The 15,765-nt window shown below is 44.0% G+C and overlaps 1 protein-coding gene and 1 long non-coding RNA gene across 3 annotated transcripts in view; one reads left to right on the top strand and one right to left on the bottom strand.

Moving 5' to 3' along the window:
- Window positions 1–2,625: 2,625 nt before the first annotated feature.
- On the bottom strand, window positions 2,626–10,949 carry LOC140480420 (uncharacterized). 2 transcript variants are annotated; one of them, XR_011961292.1, is made up of 2 exons: window positions 10,762–10,949; window positions 2,626–3,632 (listed from the first exon to the last, which is right to left on the bottom strand). It is a non-coding gene; the product is annotated as an uncharacterized lncRNA (long non-coding RNA). The 2 variants fall into 2 exon arrangements; XR_011961293.1 differs by having other exon boundaries at window positions 10,773–10,949.
- Window positions 10,950–11,018: 69 nt separating this feature from the next.
- LOC140480418 (ubiquitin-conjugating enzyme E2 E2-like) overlaps window positions 11,019–15,765 on the top strand; it is a 223,717-nt gene continuing 218,970 nt past the window's right edge. The window contains 2 exon segments of the mRNA XM_072575254.1: window positions 11,019–11,235; window positions 12,218–12,394. Of these exon segments, the coding sequence (XP_072431355.1) occupies window positions 12,228–12,394 (167 nt within the window). The 5' untranslated portion in view covers window positions 11,019–11,235; window positions 12,218–12,227.

Here is a 15,765-nt window from a genome sequence, read left to right as displayed (position 1 = left end):
AAGTAGGCACAGGGAGCCAGGCAACTCTGTGCATGGACCAAGGTAGGGAAATTGACTTTTAAGTACTGCCTTGGTGGCTGGGATTGAGTTCTAGTAGTTAATAAGTGTCTAAAGAAAGAACTCAATATGGGCTGTGCTGAGGGTAAAGTATAAGCCTCTGGAAAAAAAAATGGAAATGGAGGCGGGGTCCCTGACAACATACCTCCAGAAAGTCCGTTGGGCAGGATATTGTGGAATTGGAAAAATAATACTTGCACAAGGGGAAGAGATAGCAAAACGATGATTAAATATTGTTGCTTTGTATGGACTAAGGAATCCATTCTTCATCCCGCCGTCTTCTGGGCAAAGTATGGGTTGGATGAAGACTGTGTTTGTAAATATTTGAATTTATATGTCAACAGAAAACAGCCTTTCAGTCAGGAGGGATCAGATTATGCTTAGTGTTGGAAGGGTTAGTAGCTGAAGGGCTACTGAGAGTACACTTTGTAATTAAATCATGGCCAGACATCAAAACAAAATTCTGAAAATAGATGGGTGGAGTGAGAAATCACTTGATGAATTGTTAAGAGATGCACAGAAAGTGTTTGTAAAGAGAGAGGATGAGAAGCAAAAGCAGAAGGCAAAAATGATGGTAGTCACGGTTGACAAAGTAGTCAAGAAAAGAATCGAATCAGTGACTAGCAACCAGAGTGGAGGTGGCAGCACGTAGAACATAGAGGAAGGGGTAGAGGATGAGGAGGACCTTTCGTAAGGTCCACTCAACAGGGACAAGGACAGAGCTGGAGACCCCAACAAGCATGGTGTTACATCCAGAAAAAAAATTCAAAAGATAGAGGGGTGGATCGAGAAGCCTCTAGAGTTGTTGTTGCGGAAAGCTCAAAAAGTGTCTGTGAGAGAGTGTGTGAGAGAGAGAGAGAGAAAAAAGAGCTGTACAGCTAATAGAAAGTTTAACCCTTTGTGATTTGATTTGAATGCACATTTGTTTGTTGGTGATTGAATGTTTGTGCTTTGTTCCCTGGAGCTTGAGATCCGGGACTGTTTTGAATCTGATTTCTATTATGGAAATTTAACATGATTTATTTTAAGGTTAAGGATTTTACAGTGATTATGAAATAAAATGTTAACTCCTGTTCTTTTTACAGGTCATGACTGCCTTACTATCAGTTTCTAACTAATATCTTTTATCCTTACATAAAGGCGATTTCAAATCAGCTTAATAGGGAGGAAAACAACATGATAACCTTTTTTTGTGTTTCAGACTAATTTGTTTTCACTTAATTTTAAGCTGTAGCTTAATTCAGAAAGTTGCCTCCCTCAATGACAGTTGAAGTTTCAGTTCAACATTAGATTGTAATAAATCAATCCTATGGTTAATATCTGTGACCTTGGATTCGACCACTATTCATGCAGTATAAGTTTTTTTTTTAACTTGAATAGACAATCCTTTTAAGACAGCTCTGGTTATTTCATGAGCTATAGCAATGTAATTGAGCAATGACTGGTCAGGACTACTTAAGAAAACTAATTTTGGATTTAAATTAAGGGACTAAAACCGGGTAATAATAGTGGATTTCAAAGTTCGGAACTGTATGCATTTTACATTTTAAATATTAAATACTGAATAAATGAATTTATAATATATAAATATATATTTACAAGTAAGATTCCAAAATGTATAGTTAGGCACAGGCTTTAAAGTTAGACAAGCATAAATTGATAAATTGGTATGTGAAGCTAGAGGGAGCAAGAAATATTGCAATATTTCTTAAAACAAAAATAATGGTTTAAACAAAACTTTGGGTGCTGAAGAATGGTCATTAGGTGGTCCTAAAGCCGTTCAGTTGGTTAAATCGGCTCAGCAATTGATCTGGAAATATAACATGGGAGCGGGAACAAAATAGTTAATTGGACTATGGCGACAGTTTTGTGATGAGAGGCACGAAGAATCAGTTTTGCGTTCATGACAACATACTGCCACCAAATTGGGGATTGAATTAACTGCAAATGATGCTACGGAATCTGTCGAGGTTCTTAAAAATGAATGTGCTCGAGCAAAACAAGTACAGAAACAGAATGAGATGTCACAAACGACTGGTTAACAAACAGAACTACGCAATTACAGTTTCTAAAATGTTTTAGCCACTAGTTGCGTTTCCACCCTGAATTATAGATAATGATTATTTTATTTATATAATATATATAATTAATAATTAATATTTTTAATATATCAATTGTATTCGCCTGAATCAATATTAATTGACAGGATTCCTTCACACTCTCTCAGTGATCTGTCATATTGCTAGTTTAAAACATGGCAGCATTAATTCACTGTTAATTAAAGAATGGAAAGCTACATTACTGGCCAGAGTGTGTGCAGGCAGTGGCAGCAACAGCCTTATTGGTAGAGGAGAGTCAGAAGCTTACTTTTGGGGGAGCCTTAATAGTCAGCAACCCACATTAGGTATGGACCATATTAAATCAGAAAGCAGGGCAGTGGCTTACGGACTCTAGAATTCTGAAATATGAAGCAATTCTAATAGAGAGGGATGACCTAATATTGATCACAGACATTTGTCTGAATCCAGCTACCTTTCTCTGGAAAGTTAAAAATTACACAACACCAGGTTGTAGTCCAACAGGTTTAATTGGAAGCACACTACCTTTCGGAGCGAAGCTCCTTCATCAGGTGATAGTGGAGGGCACGATCGTAACACAGAATTTATAGCAAGAATTTGCAGTGTGATGTAACTGAAATTATACATTGAAAATTGATTGTCTGTTAAGCCTTTCATCTGTTAGAATACAGTGATAGTTTCACTTCTTTCATGTGTAAATCACAAAACCTTTTTTTAAAAGTTGCATTCTCGGGTTAGCTGTTAACAATGGTGATAGCTAGACAATATGTTGAAGGTGTTAGCCCCCTGTGTTCTCTGTCTATGACCTGATGTTTAGATTGATTCTAATCTAAAAAGTCAGATACGCAGTTTTACATAAATTCATGCAGTTTTTGAGCTCAGAGTTCTACATGAATGTATGCAGTTTTTGAGCAAAGTGCAATGTAACTCTGCAAGTACAAATTCACCCCACAAAATATTTGTGTGCATGTGGGTCTTTGTCTATCTGTGTGTGTGTGCGTCTGTCTGGGGTGGGGGTTGTGAGTGTGAGAAGGTGTGTGTGTAGTGAGTGCAGAGTGTCTTAAGTCTGTGAGGGGGTGCATGTGTAAGTGTGTGTGTCTATAAGGGTGTGTGTGGGTGTCTGTGTGCATGTCTATGTGTACCTGTGTCCGTGTGTATGTGAGAGTGTGTGTGTGTAGGAATACCTGTGTGTGCGTGTAGTGCAATGGTGGTCACCTGTAATGTGACATGAACCCAAGGTCCCAGTTGAGGCCCTCCCTATGGGTACCGAACTTAGCTATCAGCCTCTGCTCGGCCACTTTCCTCTGCTGCCTGTCCCGAAGTCCACCTTGGAGGATGGTCACCCGAAGGTCCGAGGCTGAATGTCCTGGACCACTGAAGTGTTCCCCAACTGGGAGGGAACTCTCCTGTCTGTTGATTGTTGCGCGGTGCCCATTCATCCGTTGTCACAGCCTTTGCTCGGTTTCCCCAATGCACCATGCCTCCGGGCATCCTTGCCTGCAACGTATAAGATAGACAATGTTGACTGAGTCATGTGAGTGGGAGAAAGTGAGGACTGCAGATGCTAGGGATCAAAGCTTAAAAATGTGTTACTGGAAAAGCGCAGCAGGTCAGGCAGCATCAAAGGACCAGGAGAATCGACGTTTCAGGCATAAGCCCTTCTTCAGGAAGGACTTATGCCCGAAACGTCGATTCTCCTGCTCCTTTGATGCTGCCTGACCTGCTGCGCTTTTCCAGCAACACATTTTTAAGCTCTGAGTCACATGAGTACCTGCCATGTACAAGGTGAGAGGTGTTCCCATGCGTAATAGTGGTATCTATGTCCACAATCTGACACGTCTTGCAGCGTCCACCATGACAGGGTTGTATGGAGTTGTCCTGAGAGCTGGGCAGTTTGCTATGAACAATGATCTGTTTGAGGTTGGGTGGTTGTTTAAAGGCAAGTAGTGGAGGTGTGGGGAAGGTCTTGGTGAGGTGCTCATCCTCATTGATAATGTGTTGCAGGTCACGAACAACATGGTGTAATTTCTCAGCCCCTGGGAAGTACTGAACAACGAAGGGTACCCTGTCAGTTGCAGGACGTGTCTGTCTCCTGAGGAGGTCATTACAGTTCCTTGCTGTGGCACGTCAGAACTGACGGTCGATGAGTTGAGCATCGTACCCCGTTCTTGTGAGAGCATCTTTGAGTACTTCCAGGTGTCCGTCACGTTCCTCCTCGTCTGAGCAGATCAGGTGTATGCGTAGGGCTTGTCCATAGGGAATGGCTGTTTTAATATGTTTTGGGTGGAAGCTGGAGAAGTGTAGCATTGTGAGGTTGTCTGTGGGTTTGCGGTAGAGTATGGTGCTGAGGTGTCCGTCCTCCACTATCACCTGATGAAGGAGCGTCGCTCCGAAAGCTAGTGTGTTCCCAATTAAACCTGTTGGACTACAACCTGGTGTTGTGTGATTTTTAACTTTGTACACCCCAGTCCAACACTGGCATCTCCAAATCATTTCTCTGGAAAGGGGAGGATGAAGCTCCCTCAGACCCAGAACATGACTGCCTCGACATTATAGAATATCAGACTAAAGTAAGAATGGACCTTAGAGATATCCCTCTACATGCAGGGGCCAGGCTGTTCATTGATGGGTCCTCCAGAGTGATTGAAGGTAAAAGACACAATGGATATGCAGTAATGGATGGAATAGAGGGGAGTATTATTGAGGCTAGTTGACTACCCAATGATTGGTCGGCGCAGACTTGCGAACTTTATGCACTAGGAAGGGCCCTTAAGACCATGGAAGGCAAAGAAGAAACTGTATACAGAGATTCTAAGTCTGCCTTCGGGGTGGCACACACATTTGGGAAGATGTGGCAGGAGAGGGGACTGATAAACAGTAGGGGTAAAGAACTGGCTCATGAGGAATTGGTAAAGCAAGTATTGGAATCCCTTTCATTGCCAAAGGAAATAGCAATAGTCCACATAAATGGACATCAGCAGGGAAATGATCCCGAAGTAAAGGGAAATAGATTGGCGGATGAAGTCGCTAAGGAGGCAGCTCTGAACCCTCAACCCGCTACAATATTTTGGTACCAATGGTGCAGGAACCTGGGGGGAGACCGATATTTAGCGCTAAGGAAAAGAGAGAGTTAGAAGAACTAGGAGCTATACAGACAGTAGAGGGGTGCTGGATGCTACCAGTGGCCGGGAGATGCTAAATAAGATGATAATGGCTGTCTTACACCAGGGGAGTCTCTGGGGAGTGCAAGCAATGTGTGATTTGGTCTTAAAGAAATATGGATGCAAAGGGATTTATACGATAGCCAAAGAGATATGTGAGGGATGTATAACATGCAAGAAAATCAACAAGAAGGTATTGAGGAAACAAGTCCCAGGAGGGAGAGAACCTGGGCTCCGACCATTTCAGAGCATTCAAGTAGATTATACCAAATTACCCCGAGTGGGAAGACTGAGGTATATGCTGGTAATGGTTGATCAACTATCTGGATGGGTGGAGGCGTACCCTTTAGCCACTGCCATCACAAGTGGGGTGTCCAAGATAATACTTGAACACCTAATCCCCAGATATGGGATAGTGGAATGCATAGATTCAGATCAGGGAACTCATTTTACTTCTAGGGTACTCCAGGGAGTAATGAAGGGTTAGGTATCTCCTGGGAGTTCCACACCCCTTGGCACCCACCTTCATCAGGAAAGATTGAGAGAATGAACCAGACAGTCAAGAAGCAGTTATCAAAATTAGTAGTAGAAACCAGACTCCCTTGGTCTAAGTGTTTACCTATAGCCCTTTTGCAAGTGCTGACAGCCCCAAGGAAAGATATGGGGCTGTCCCCTTATGAGATATTGTTTGGCCTGCCCTATCTGGGAACGAAAGGGGAACTGCCAACCCTGGAGACTAGAGATCTGTTCTTAAAAAAGTATATACTGGGCTTGTCCTCGTCTTTGTCTTTTCTTAGGAAACAAGGATTACTGGCACAGACTCCGCCCCTTGAATTCGCCGTTCATCCCATCCGGCCGGGAGATTGGGTTCTAATTAAGTCATGGACAGAAATTAAATTGCAACCGGATTGGGAGGGACCATACCGGGCTGTTTTGACTACTGAAATGGCGATACGCACGGCGGAGAAAGGCTGGAATCACTACACCAGGATTAAAGGACCGGTGGAATCCCCACTTAAGAAAGAAGTCTGGACAGCCGAATCAACAGAAGAACCACTGAAACTCAGACTCAAAAGACTTTAAGTAACTGATTTTTATGCAGACGCGGGATAGTTTCTTTTTAATATCTATATATTGTATTGCATGTTAAATCTCTCGGTCCTTCAATCCTATTGTTGGATGCTGGGGACACTTAGGGTTACCATATTAGCCTTCTTAGTATTGGGATTTTATTAAACAATGCTGTCATCTCCATATTTGTTATTAACGGTCCCTGAGTCTGAATGTCCGCAAGTAATAGAGGTCGATGCTTGCAGTCTAGTAGAATGCGCAGATGTAAAGTATCAGAGGGAGTATATTTCCTCCTACATCCTTCTTAAAACCCAACCAGACACAAGGTATGGTTTGCAAAAACCACCACCTGGCATCACTATCCACAGAGCCCCCTTTCGCCCAGCCTTAGACTGTCCCAACAAAAAGTGCCACCCGATTCATCTCACCATCAAAAATACCTCCTCTGAAGACTCCTTTCCCCGTAAAAACGGGTCTCGACTCCTTAGTAATGATTTAGAGATAGTAATGGAAGCCACTGGGAAGTGTTTTTCGGGCTGCTGTTTCCGAATAGTCGTAGGAAACAGAAAACAAGCCAATCAATTTGATAAGATACATCCTTTTGCCCCTCCCAATGACCCAAGGTGGTTAAAAATTATAGTGTAGAAGGACTTGAAGCAGACCATTGAAATAGAAACTGGCTACAGGGACGCAAATGCCTGGGTTGAATGGGTAAAGTAAACTGTTAAAACTCTGAATAAAAGCAATTGCTATGCATGTGCCTCTGGTAGACCAGTTGCCCACATAGTCCCTTTTCTGCTCGGGTGGAACCAAAACAGGAAGAGGTAACAAGTAGGTTAGACCAGGGGAACCCAGTGGATGTGGTCTATCTGGACTTTCAAAAGGCCTTTGATAAGGTGCCACACGGGAGACTGCTGAGCAAGGTGAGGGCCCATGGTGTTCGAGGTGAGCTGCTGGGATGGATTGAGGATTGGCTATCTAACAGAAGGCAGAGAGTTGGGATAAAAGGTTCTTTTTCAGAATGGCAGCCGGTGACGAGCGGTGTCCCGCAGGGTTCGGTGCTGGGGCCACAGCTGTTCGCATTATATATTAATGATTTGGATGAGGGAACCGGGGGCATTCTAGCGAAGTTTGCCGATGATACAAAGTTAGGTAGACAGGCAGGTAGTACTGAGGAAGTGGGGAGGCTACAGAAGGATCTAGACAGGTTGGGAGAGTGGTCCAGGAAATGGCTGATGGAATTTAACGTGAGCAAGTGCGAGGTCTTGCACTTTGGCAAAAAGAATATAGGAATGGACTACTTTCTAAATGGTGAGAAACTTAATAAAGCCAAAGCACAAAGGGATCTGGGAGTGCTAGTCGAGGATTCTCTAAAGGTAAACATGCAGGTTGAGTCTGTGATTAAGAAAGCGAATGCAATGTTGTCTCTTACCTCAAGAGGGTTGGAATATAAAAGCAGAGATGTACTACTAAGACTTTATAAAGCTCTGGTTAGGCCCCATTTGGAGTACTGTGTCCAGTTTTGGTCCCCACATCTCAGGAAGGACATACTGGCACTGGAACGTGTCCAGCGGAGATTCACACGGATGATCCCTGGAATGACAGGTCTAGCATATGAGGAACGGCTGAGGATACTGGGATTGTATTCGTTGGAGTTTAGAAGATTAAGGGGAGATCTAATAGAAACGTACAAAATAATACATGGCTTTGAAAAGGTGGATGCTAGAAAATTGTTTCTGTTAGGCGAGGAGACTAGGACCCGTGGACACAGCCTTAGAATTAGAGGGGGTCATTTCAGAACGGAAATGCGGAGACATTTCTTCAGCCAGAGAGTGGTGGGCCTGTGGAATTCATTGCCACGGAGTGCAGTGGAAGCCGGGACGCTAAATGTCTTCAAGGCCGAGATTGATAGGTTCTTGTTGTCTAGAGGAATTAAGGGCTACGGGGAGAACGCTGGCAAGTGGAGCTGAAATGCGCATCAGCCATGATTGAATGGCGGAGTGGACTCGATGGGCCGAATGGCCTTACTTCCACTCCTATGTCTTATGGTCTTATGGCATGGAATGTATGATAGCCCTGTGTCAGGATAAGACTGCATGGAATGATAGGAATTGTATATCCCCTTCTCTAATGTTCCCTCCCTTTGAAAAAAACAGATTTGAAAGCTCCCCCCCCGGTTTTTGACCATGGTCAGGAATGACACATCATGTATAAGCTGATGGGATCAAATCGGTCCAGAGACTTGGGGGAGCTGAGGTTATGTATAGAAACTCAGAATGACACTGAAACAGACAAAGGAGGGACGTACTCAGCACTCAGGGTTCCCCAGGCGGATCTCTGGTGGTACTGTGGAGGCAGAATATTACGACTTACCCTACCTCCTGACTGGAGAGGGATATGTGCAATTGTGCAATTTGCAATCCCATTCACCTTGGCATTTGAGAAGGAGAAGGTGGTAGTAACAAAGAATGAGAGTAAAAGGTCATTATTAAACACTTCCTTTGATGATAGGATTTATCTCAACTCTATAGGAGTTCTTAGAGGGGTCCTCGATCAGTTTAAGGCCCACAACCAGATAGCAGCAGCTTTTGAACCGGCCCTATTTTGGTGGGTAACGGTCAACAAGAATGTGGATTGGATAAACTTTTTTTTTAACAACCAGCCAAGATTCATCAATTACACTAGAAATGCAGTCAAGGGTATTTCGGAACAACTTGATGCAACCAGCAGAATAGCCTGGGAAAACAGACTGGCCTTAGATATGATCCTAGCTGAAAAAGGGGGTGTATGTGTGATGTTAGGAGGTAGCTGTTGTACCTTTATTTCAAATAATACAGCACCTGATCGGTCAATCCTTGTACCTTGCGAGGATTGACCATCTTGACGGAAGAATTGGCTGAGAATTCAGGAGTGGACACATCATTCACAAGATGACTGGAATCATGGTTTGGGAAATGGGAGTGGTAGTCTCCATCCTCAACTCCCTGATAGTGGTAGCAGGGGTACTGACAGCAATTCGCTGTTGTATCATACCTTGTGTATAGGGGTTAACCCAGCAGCTAATTGAGACGGCCTTGGCAAAACAAATGCCTCTGAAAGGTAATCAGGCAGAGGAACTCAACTTCTTGAACAATGAGGGGATGGTTGACCTTAAGGGATTAGGTCTCAGGGATGATGCTAACGAACTGGAAGGCAACGTATGAGACAAATGCAGAAGACAACACTTAGTAGCCAAGAAGAAAAGGGGGGGATTGTAAGGTATAGGGTTAAAATTGTGCAGAATAAGGGAACAGGTGCTGCTTCTGCAAAAGTTTACATTATAAAATTAGGCTACACATGCCAATACTAAACAGTGAGAAGCGAAAACAGGTAGAATTATCTATGACGAATAGGGCAGAGCAACCGTGTAGCAGGATGTACCAGGCATAGGAAAACAGAAGAAGTGAAAACAGGTAGAATTATCTATGACTAATAGGGCAGAGTGACCGTGTAGCGGGATGTACCCGTAACAGAATAGTGCGCCAGTCTCAGGAGGGATGTGGCCAACGGATGGAATTTAGTTTGGCAGGATGATCGCATGAAGACAGCAAACTATGCCAGGATAGTCACATATAAGGGATTAGATAAATAAGAGTAAGGGGCGACAGGCTTAGAGTAATGGGAGAAGTAAACAGAGGCAGAGAGAAGTTAGACAAAGGAGGAGTGAAGCTAGAGCTTGTGAGAGGCTACGCGCTACAGCAAAAGTAACCAATGGGGTGAAAGGGGAGGACCGAGAGATACAGCTGAGTGGCATAAATCAGAATGTAACCCTCAAATCGGGGTGCTTACTCATTAGGCACCCGTTCTTGCATAAAATTCGCTGCTTCAGAATTTGACTCGGACTGAAATTTATTAATATGTGAGTTTTGTTTCTCACAGGGCCTTTGCCCAAAACCTCAATTTTCCTGCTCCTCCGATGCTGCCTGACCTGTTGTGCTTTTCCAGCACCACTCTGATCTAGACTCTAATCTCCAGCATCTGCAGTCCTCACTTTCGCGCAGCATGTACCTCATCGACTGCGGCGAGCCAGGTCGGTCCCCCCCCTCCCACTGACTTGTTTCTGGAGTAAGTGCCGGTTTCAGAGGTGTCATCCTGACAGTCTGAGAAATTTGACGCAGAGACTCAGCGTGTTTACCGGATCTAACCATTCCAGTCATTTTCCACCACATGCCGAAAATAAACAGTTAGCCTGACACCACGGAATTATTTTTTTCCCCTTTGACGGGGAGCGCACTGCTGCTTCTCTGGGAGTCATTTGCAGCATGTGCACATTGTCGGGATGAGGACCTCGGACAGGGGGCGGGTAGGAGTTTTGAGTCAATAAGGCGGTGACGGATAAGTATGGAGAGGCCTACCGTCCACTCACTCATTCACTCAGCAGCGCCGGGTCGAGGTGTAACCGCCCGCGCTCGCGCCGCCACTCACGAGAGAATGCGGCGGTTGGACCGAGCGCGCGCGCGCACCGCCGAGACCCCTGTCCTCGTCCTGGCGATGGCTCGCGGGCGGGGTGAAGAGCGTGGGGCGCGCACGGTCACGTGTTGAGGAAGCGCTGATTCTGTTTCAGAGCGCGCGCGCGCGGTGCCGTTGAGAGCGAGTGCAAGCGCGCGTCCGAGAGGATAGACGCGGCGCTGGACAGACGGACAGGGATAAAGGGGGCGGTTTCTCCTCATGTATTTGGGAGTGGTGCCCGCCCCGCCCCTTCTCACCGACACCACCCAAAGCCGTTTGGTTCCCATCTGTTTGAACTCCTCCCTTACTTCCCTGTTTATCTTTCAGCGTAGCCAGAAGACATAGCGAGTATTCCACCCCCCCCCCTCCCAACAACTCAGGTAATAATATTTTTAGGAAGAAGACGAAAAACAAGAATCACCCCCCCCCCCCCCACTTTTCCCCATTACCCCACAGTACCGCCGCGACCTCTGAAATCCACTCAACAGCTCCTAAATACGGGCTAAAAGTTAGAGTCGAGAGTGGACGGTGACTCGCTGTCTTTGTGTGATTAAAAACAATGACTGCAGATGCTGGAAACCAGACTCTGGATTAATGGTGCTGGAAGAGCACAGCAGTTCAGGCAGCATCCAACAAGCAGCGAAATCGACCTTTTGGGGCAAAAGCCCTTCCCTTCAGCTTTTGCCCGAAACGTCGATTTCGAAGCACTTGGATGCTGCCTGAACTGCTGTGCTCTTCCAGCACCACTAATCCAGAATCTGTTGTGTGATAGTCCTGTGTGTGTGTGTGAGAGAGATATTAGGAACGAGCAAGGCCTGTTTTACGCATCAGTCACTGCACACTGACTTGGGTAGATAGTTTCTCATTTCTGACTTTCCCCAGGTGGGAAACCGGCTCCTTTACTCCCCCCCAAGTGACATAACGGTCGGTGTTTGAAAGCTTCTGCCTTTTGCTGTTTCAGCGCACCAAGCGCGATTGAGGTGGCTGTCAAATGTTCGACTCTTCCCCCCCCCAACCCCTAACACTTCGCTGCGTTATTATATGTTTAACTGACCCTCAGTATTTTAACTTGGTCGGAAAATAAATTATAGGTGCCCATGTTTCAAAGCAATGCTGTTCTGTGGTCAATGTTATGGAAATTGTAACACGAAGAGGCGGATGTTGCTTGCATTCGACGAATGTTTTAGATACAACTTAGCTGCCCATATCTGATCCGTTTCGGGAATTACGTTTTTTTTAAATTGCTTGAGCGTTTGTGAAAAGGTTAAAGATACTGGATTGTGTCTTTTAATGATTTGAAACAAGACTATCTTGAACTTCAATACCAAATTGCTCAATTAATGTATTTGCTGTAAATTCCAGAACGGGTAAGATGTCCGGTGAGCCGCAGAGGGCTGTTGACAGCCCCAGTACCAGCCCAGATGGGGATCAGCGTGAAAGTACTCCGCAAGAACGAGAGAGGGAACAGCCACAGCCCAAGAAACTAGACGCCAAGATTTCCAGTAAAACTGCTGCTAAACTTTCAACTAGTGCCAAAAGGTACCAACTCACTCAAAACTGATCATTTCGTTTTCCTAGGGGGTGGTACTAGATTGGGTTGGGATATCTGGTCGGCATGGACGGGTTGGACCAAGCTGTACATCTCTATAAGTCAAAATCCCATTGTTTTGTTTTATTAGCAAAATCAGATGATGAATCTATATGGAAATTTGTAACAAAACAAGCTGTACAACTTTCTTCTGATTAAATCCAGTGAGCTATTGTTCTTTTGACTGATGCAGGTGTGGGCATTTATCTTCTTTGAGCAGAATTCCCATTGTCGAAGTCAAATATTTTAAGTGAAAGTTCTTTTATGCTTTTCAGCAAAAGATTTACGTCACCTTGATACATTTTGAGGTGTGAATGTGAACAAATATTCAAAATACTACCTTATACAAATATGGACCTGCAGGTTGTCAATTAAAATATTTTTGTTGTTCTGTTAAATTTTGCCAGCATAGGCCTCTCCTAAATATACACTAGTTCCTGTACTGATGCCAAACTCATGCAGCGAAACAGCTATTGGATTCTGTAATGGTTTAAATTTGAGGATAGTTTTAAATGGGCTGCTCATTCACTGGGAGCTCATTTCACCTTGCTAAAAGTTCAGTTTCACCCTTCTTTCTTTATCCACCAAACACATCATCTGAACTAGGTGAAACCACAGGACTGCAACACGACGAAAGTTGCGATCCTTCAAATGACATGTAAAACTGAAGGCTTTATCTGCCTTTTCCAGTGGCCAAGATAAGACTAGAGATTTGGGGAAAAGCATAGTGTTCTGCAAATATTCTCACCAGTAGTATCTACTCAACAAATGGCTTAAAAAGAATTAATTGGTTATTAGCTTACTTAGTTATCCATCTCATTACGACTTAGGGAACTTGATGGGCGCAAAATGGTTGCCATGCTTTCATAGTTCAAAGCAATTTATTGTGTGGCATTTTAAGGAAGGGCTTGTGGCACAGTGGGAGTGTCTGTACCTCTGGGACAGAAGTTTGTCACACCAGGACTTGATAGCTATGGAAAGTGCATTTCTAACTTGGCCGTTCAGCTTGTCAGCCTGTAAATCCTTCCAATAAGCTTGATGCCAAGCTCTGTGTGTGTGTGTTTCCTCATTGCCATTGCTTTTATCAAGATGGCTAATCACCACAATACTTTGCCCATAAATGTGAACCAATGCAACAGAAGTCTATGGCAAAACCCATCAACAGAGATAGAAAAAACTGGCAGCATATTAACCTTTTCTTATTGAAAGTGACACAGTGCTATATATTTTCCAATTTTGTGTTTGAAAGGAATCTCTTTATGAACATACAAACACTCAAAATAGAATCATAAGTAGACCATTTGCTCACTCAAACCTGTCTCTTTTCCCACCCCCCCCACTCCCCCACCCCCCCCCCCACTCTCCCACCCCCCCCCACTCCCCCACTCCCCCACTCCCCCACTTTCAATAAGATGTTTGTTTCAATTTCACACTTCAATCTACTCCCAGTAAACTTGGATTCTTGTTGGGCAAGTGAATCGGTCTAACTCAGCCTTAAAAATATTTAATAACCTTACGCGGGAAATGTTTATCCTGGAGCTCAATTACCAGTGGTGTGCCACAAGAATCTGTTTTGGCACCACTGCTGTTGGTCACTTTTTTTATAAATGACCTGGAGGTGGGTGTAGAAGGATGGGTTAGTAAATTTGCAGATGACACTAAAGTGGGCAGAATTGTGGATTGTTGTTTCTCTGTAATCCACATAGATAGGGCTGAGAAGTGGCAAATGGAGTTTAATGGTAAATATCCTCTGAACTTTCTTCTATGTATTTACATTCTTAAATCAGATGACAAAAGCTTCACATGGTATTCACATTGTGGCCTCACCCAGGGTGGCATCTTTACTTTTGTGCTCTAATTCCTCTTGTAATGAAATATAGCGTGTATTAGCCAGCTTGATTATGTACTGTGCCTGTATAGACAAGACCCATGTATAATTCCTCAGGACTGCATTACTCTTATACATACGATTTGTCTTTCTAATTTGTTCTTGTATCTGCATATCACACAATCTAAACCAACCCCCAAAAAAGAGTCAGAAAACACTCAACCACAGCTGTCCACTTCTGCAACCACAACTACACCTGAAGATGGTGTTGATGATGACCCTCTGTCCCTGCATTAGCAGTTTTTAAAAAATGTAATTTACTTTTGTTTCATTAGTAAGTATAATTTTTGAATCTTCATTTAGGCTGTGCAATACTTTGTGTTAGGCTTTTGGGTGATTTTTGAGCAATCTTAATTTTTGTTTTGCTGGTCCACCTCTCACTCCACTTTTCCCATTCTTTCTATTAAGTGAGGTTTTGCTGGAATTATAGAACATTAGTATAGGAGAGCTACCTGTACTCAGCTTTTTCATTCTTCTGTGAATAAAGTAAACAATTTCACGTTTTTGCACCTTATACTCCACCTGCCAAATTTTTGCCCATTCATTCAACATTTATCTGTCTCTCTGCAATCTCCTCATGTTTTCTTCACAATGTACTTTCCTATCTATCTTGGTAGCATCAGTGAGTTTCGCCACCATGCCTTCACTCTGCTCTTCTAAGACATTGATGTCTATTCTGGGAAGTTGAGTCCCAGCATAGGCCCCTGCAGACCTCTACTCATCACTTCTTGCCAATCTGGAATAGCAGCAGAGATGTGGAGAAACAGATTGGGAGACAGATATTGGGAAGGTGCAGAAGCCATAGGGTAGTAGTCATGGGCGATTTCAACTTCCCAAATATTGATTGGAAGCTCCTTAGATCAAGTAGATTGGACGGGGCGGTGTTTGTGCAGTGTGTCCAGGAAGCTTTTCTAACTCAGTATGTAGATTGTCCGACCAGAGGGTAGGCCATATTGGATTTGGTATTTGGTAACAAACCGGGACAAGTGATGGGCTTGTTAGTGGGTGAGCATTTTGATGATGGTGACCACAATTCTGTGACTTTCACCTTGGTTATGGAGAGAGATAGGTCCGTGCAACAGGGCAGGTTTTACAATTGGGGGAAGGGTAAATACGATGCTGCAAGACAGGATCTGAGGAGCATAAGTTGGGAGCATAGGCTGTCAGGGAAGGATGTCGTTGAAATGTGGAATTTTTTCAAGGAACAGATACGTCGTGTCCTTGATATGTACATACCTGTCAGGCAGGAAGGAGATGGTCATGTGAGGGAACCTTGATTGACGAGGGAGGTTGAATGTCTTGTAAGGAGGAAGAAGGAGGCTTACATAAGGTTGAGGAAACAAGGTTCAGACAGAGCATTTGAGGGATTCAGGATAGCCAGAAACAAGCTGAAGAAAGGGATTAGGAGAGCTAAGAGAGTGCATGAAAATCTTT

The sequence above is a fragment of the Chiloscyllium punctatum genome, chromosome 8 (genome assembly GCF_047496795.1).
Source record: "Chiloscyllium punctatum isolate Juve2018m chromosome 8, sChiPun1.3, whole genome shotgun sequence".
Lineage (NCBI taxonomy): Eukaryota > Metazoa > Chordata > Chondrichthyes > Orectolobiformes > Hemiscylliidae > Chiloscyllium > Chiloscyllium punctatum.
Note: the sequence above shows the minus strand (reverse complement) of the source record. Positions and strands in the feature narration are given on the sequence as shown.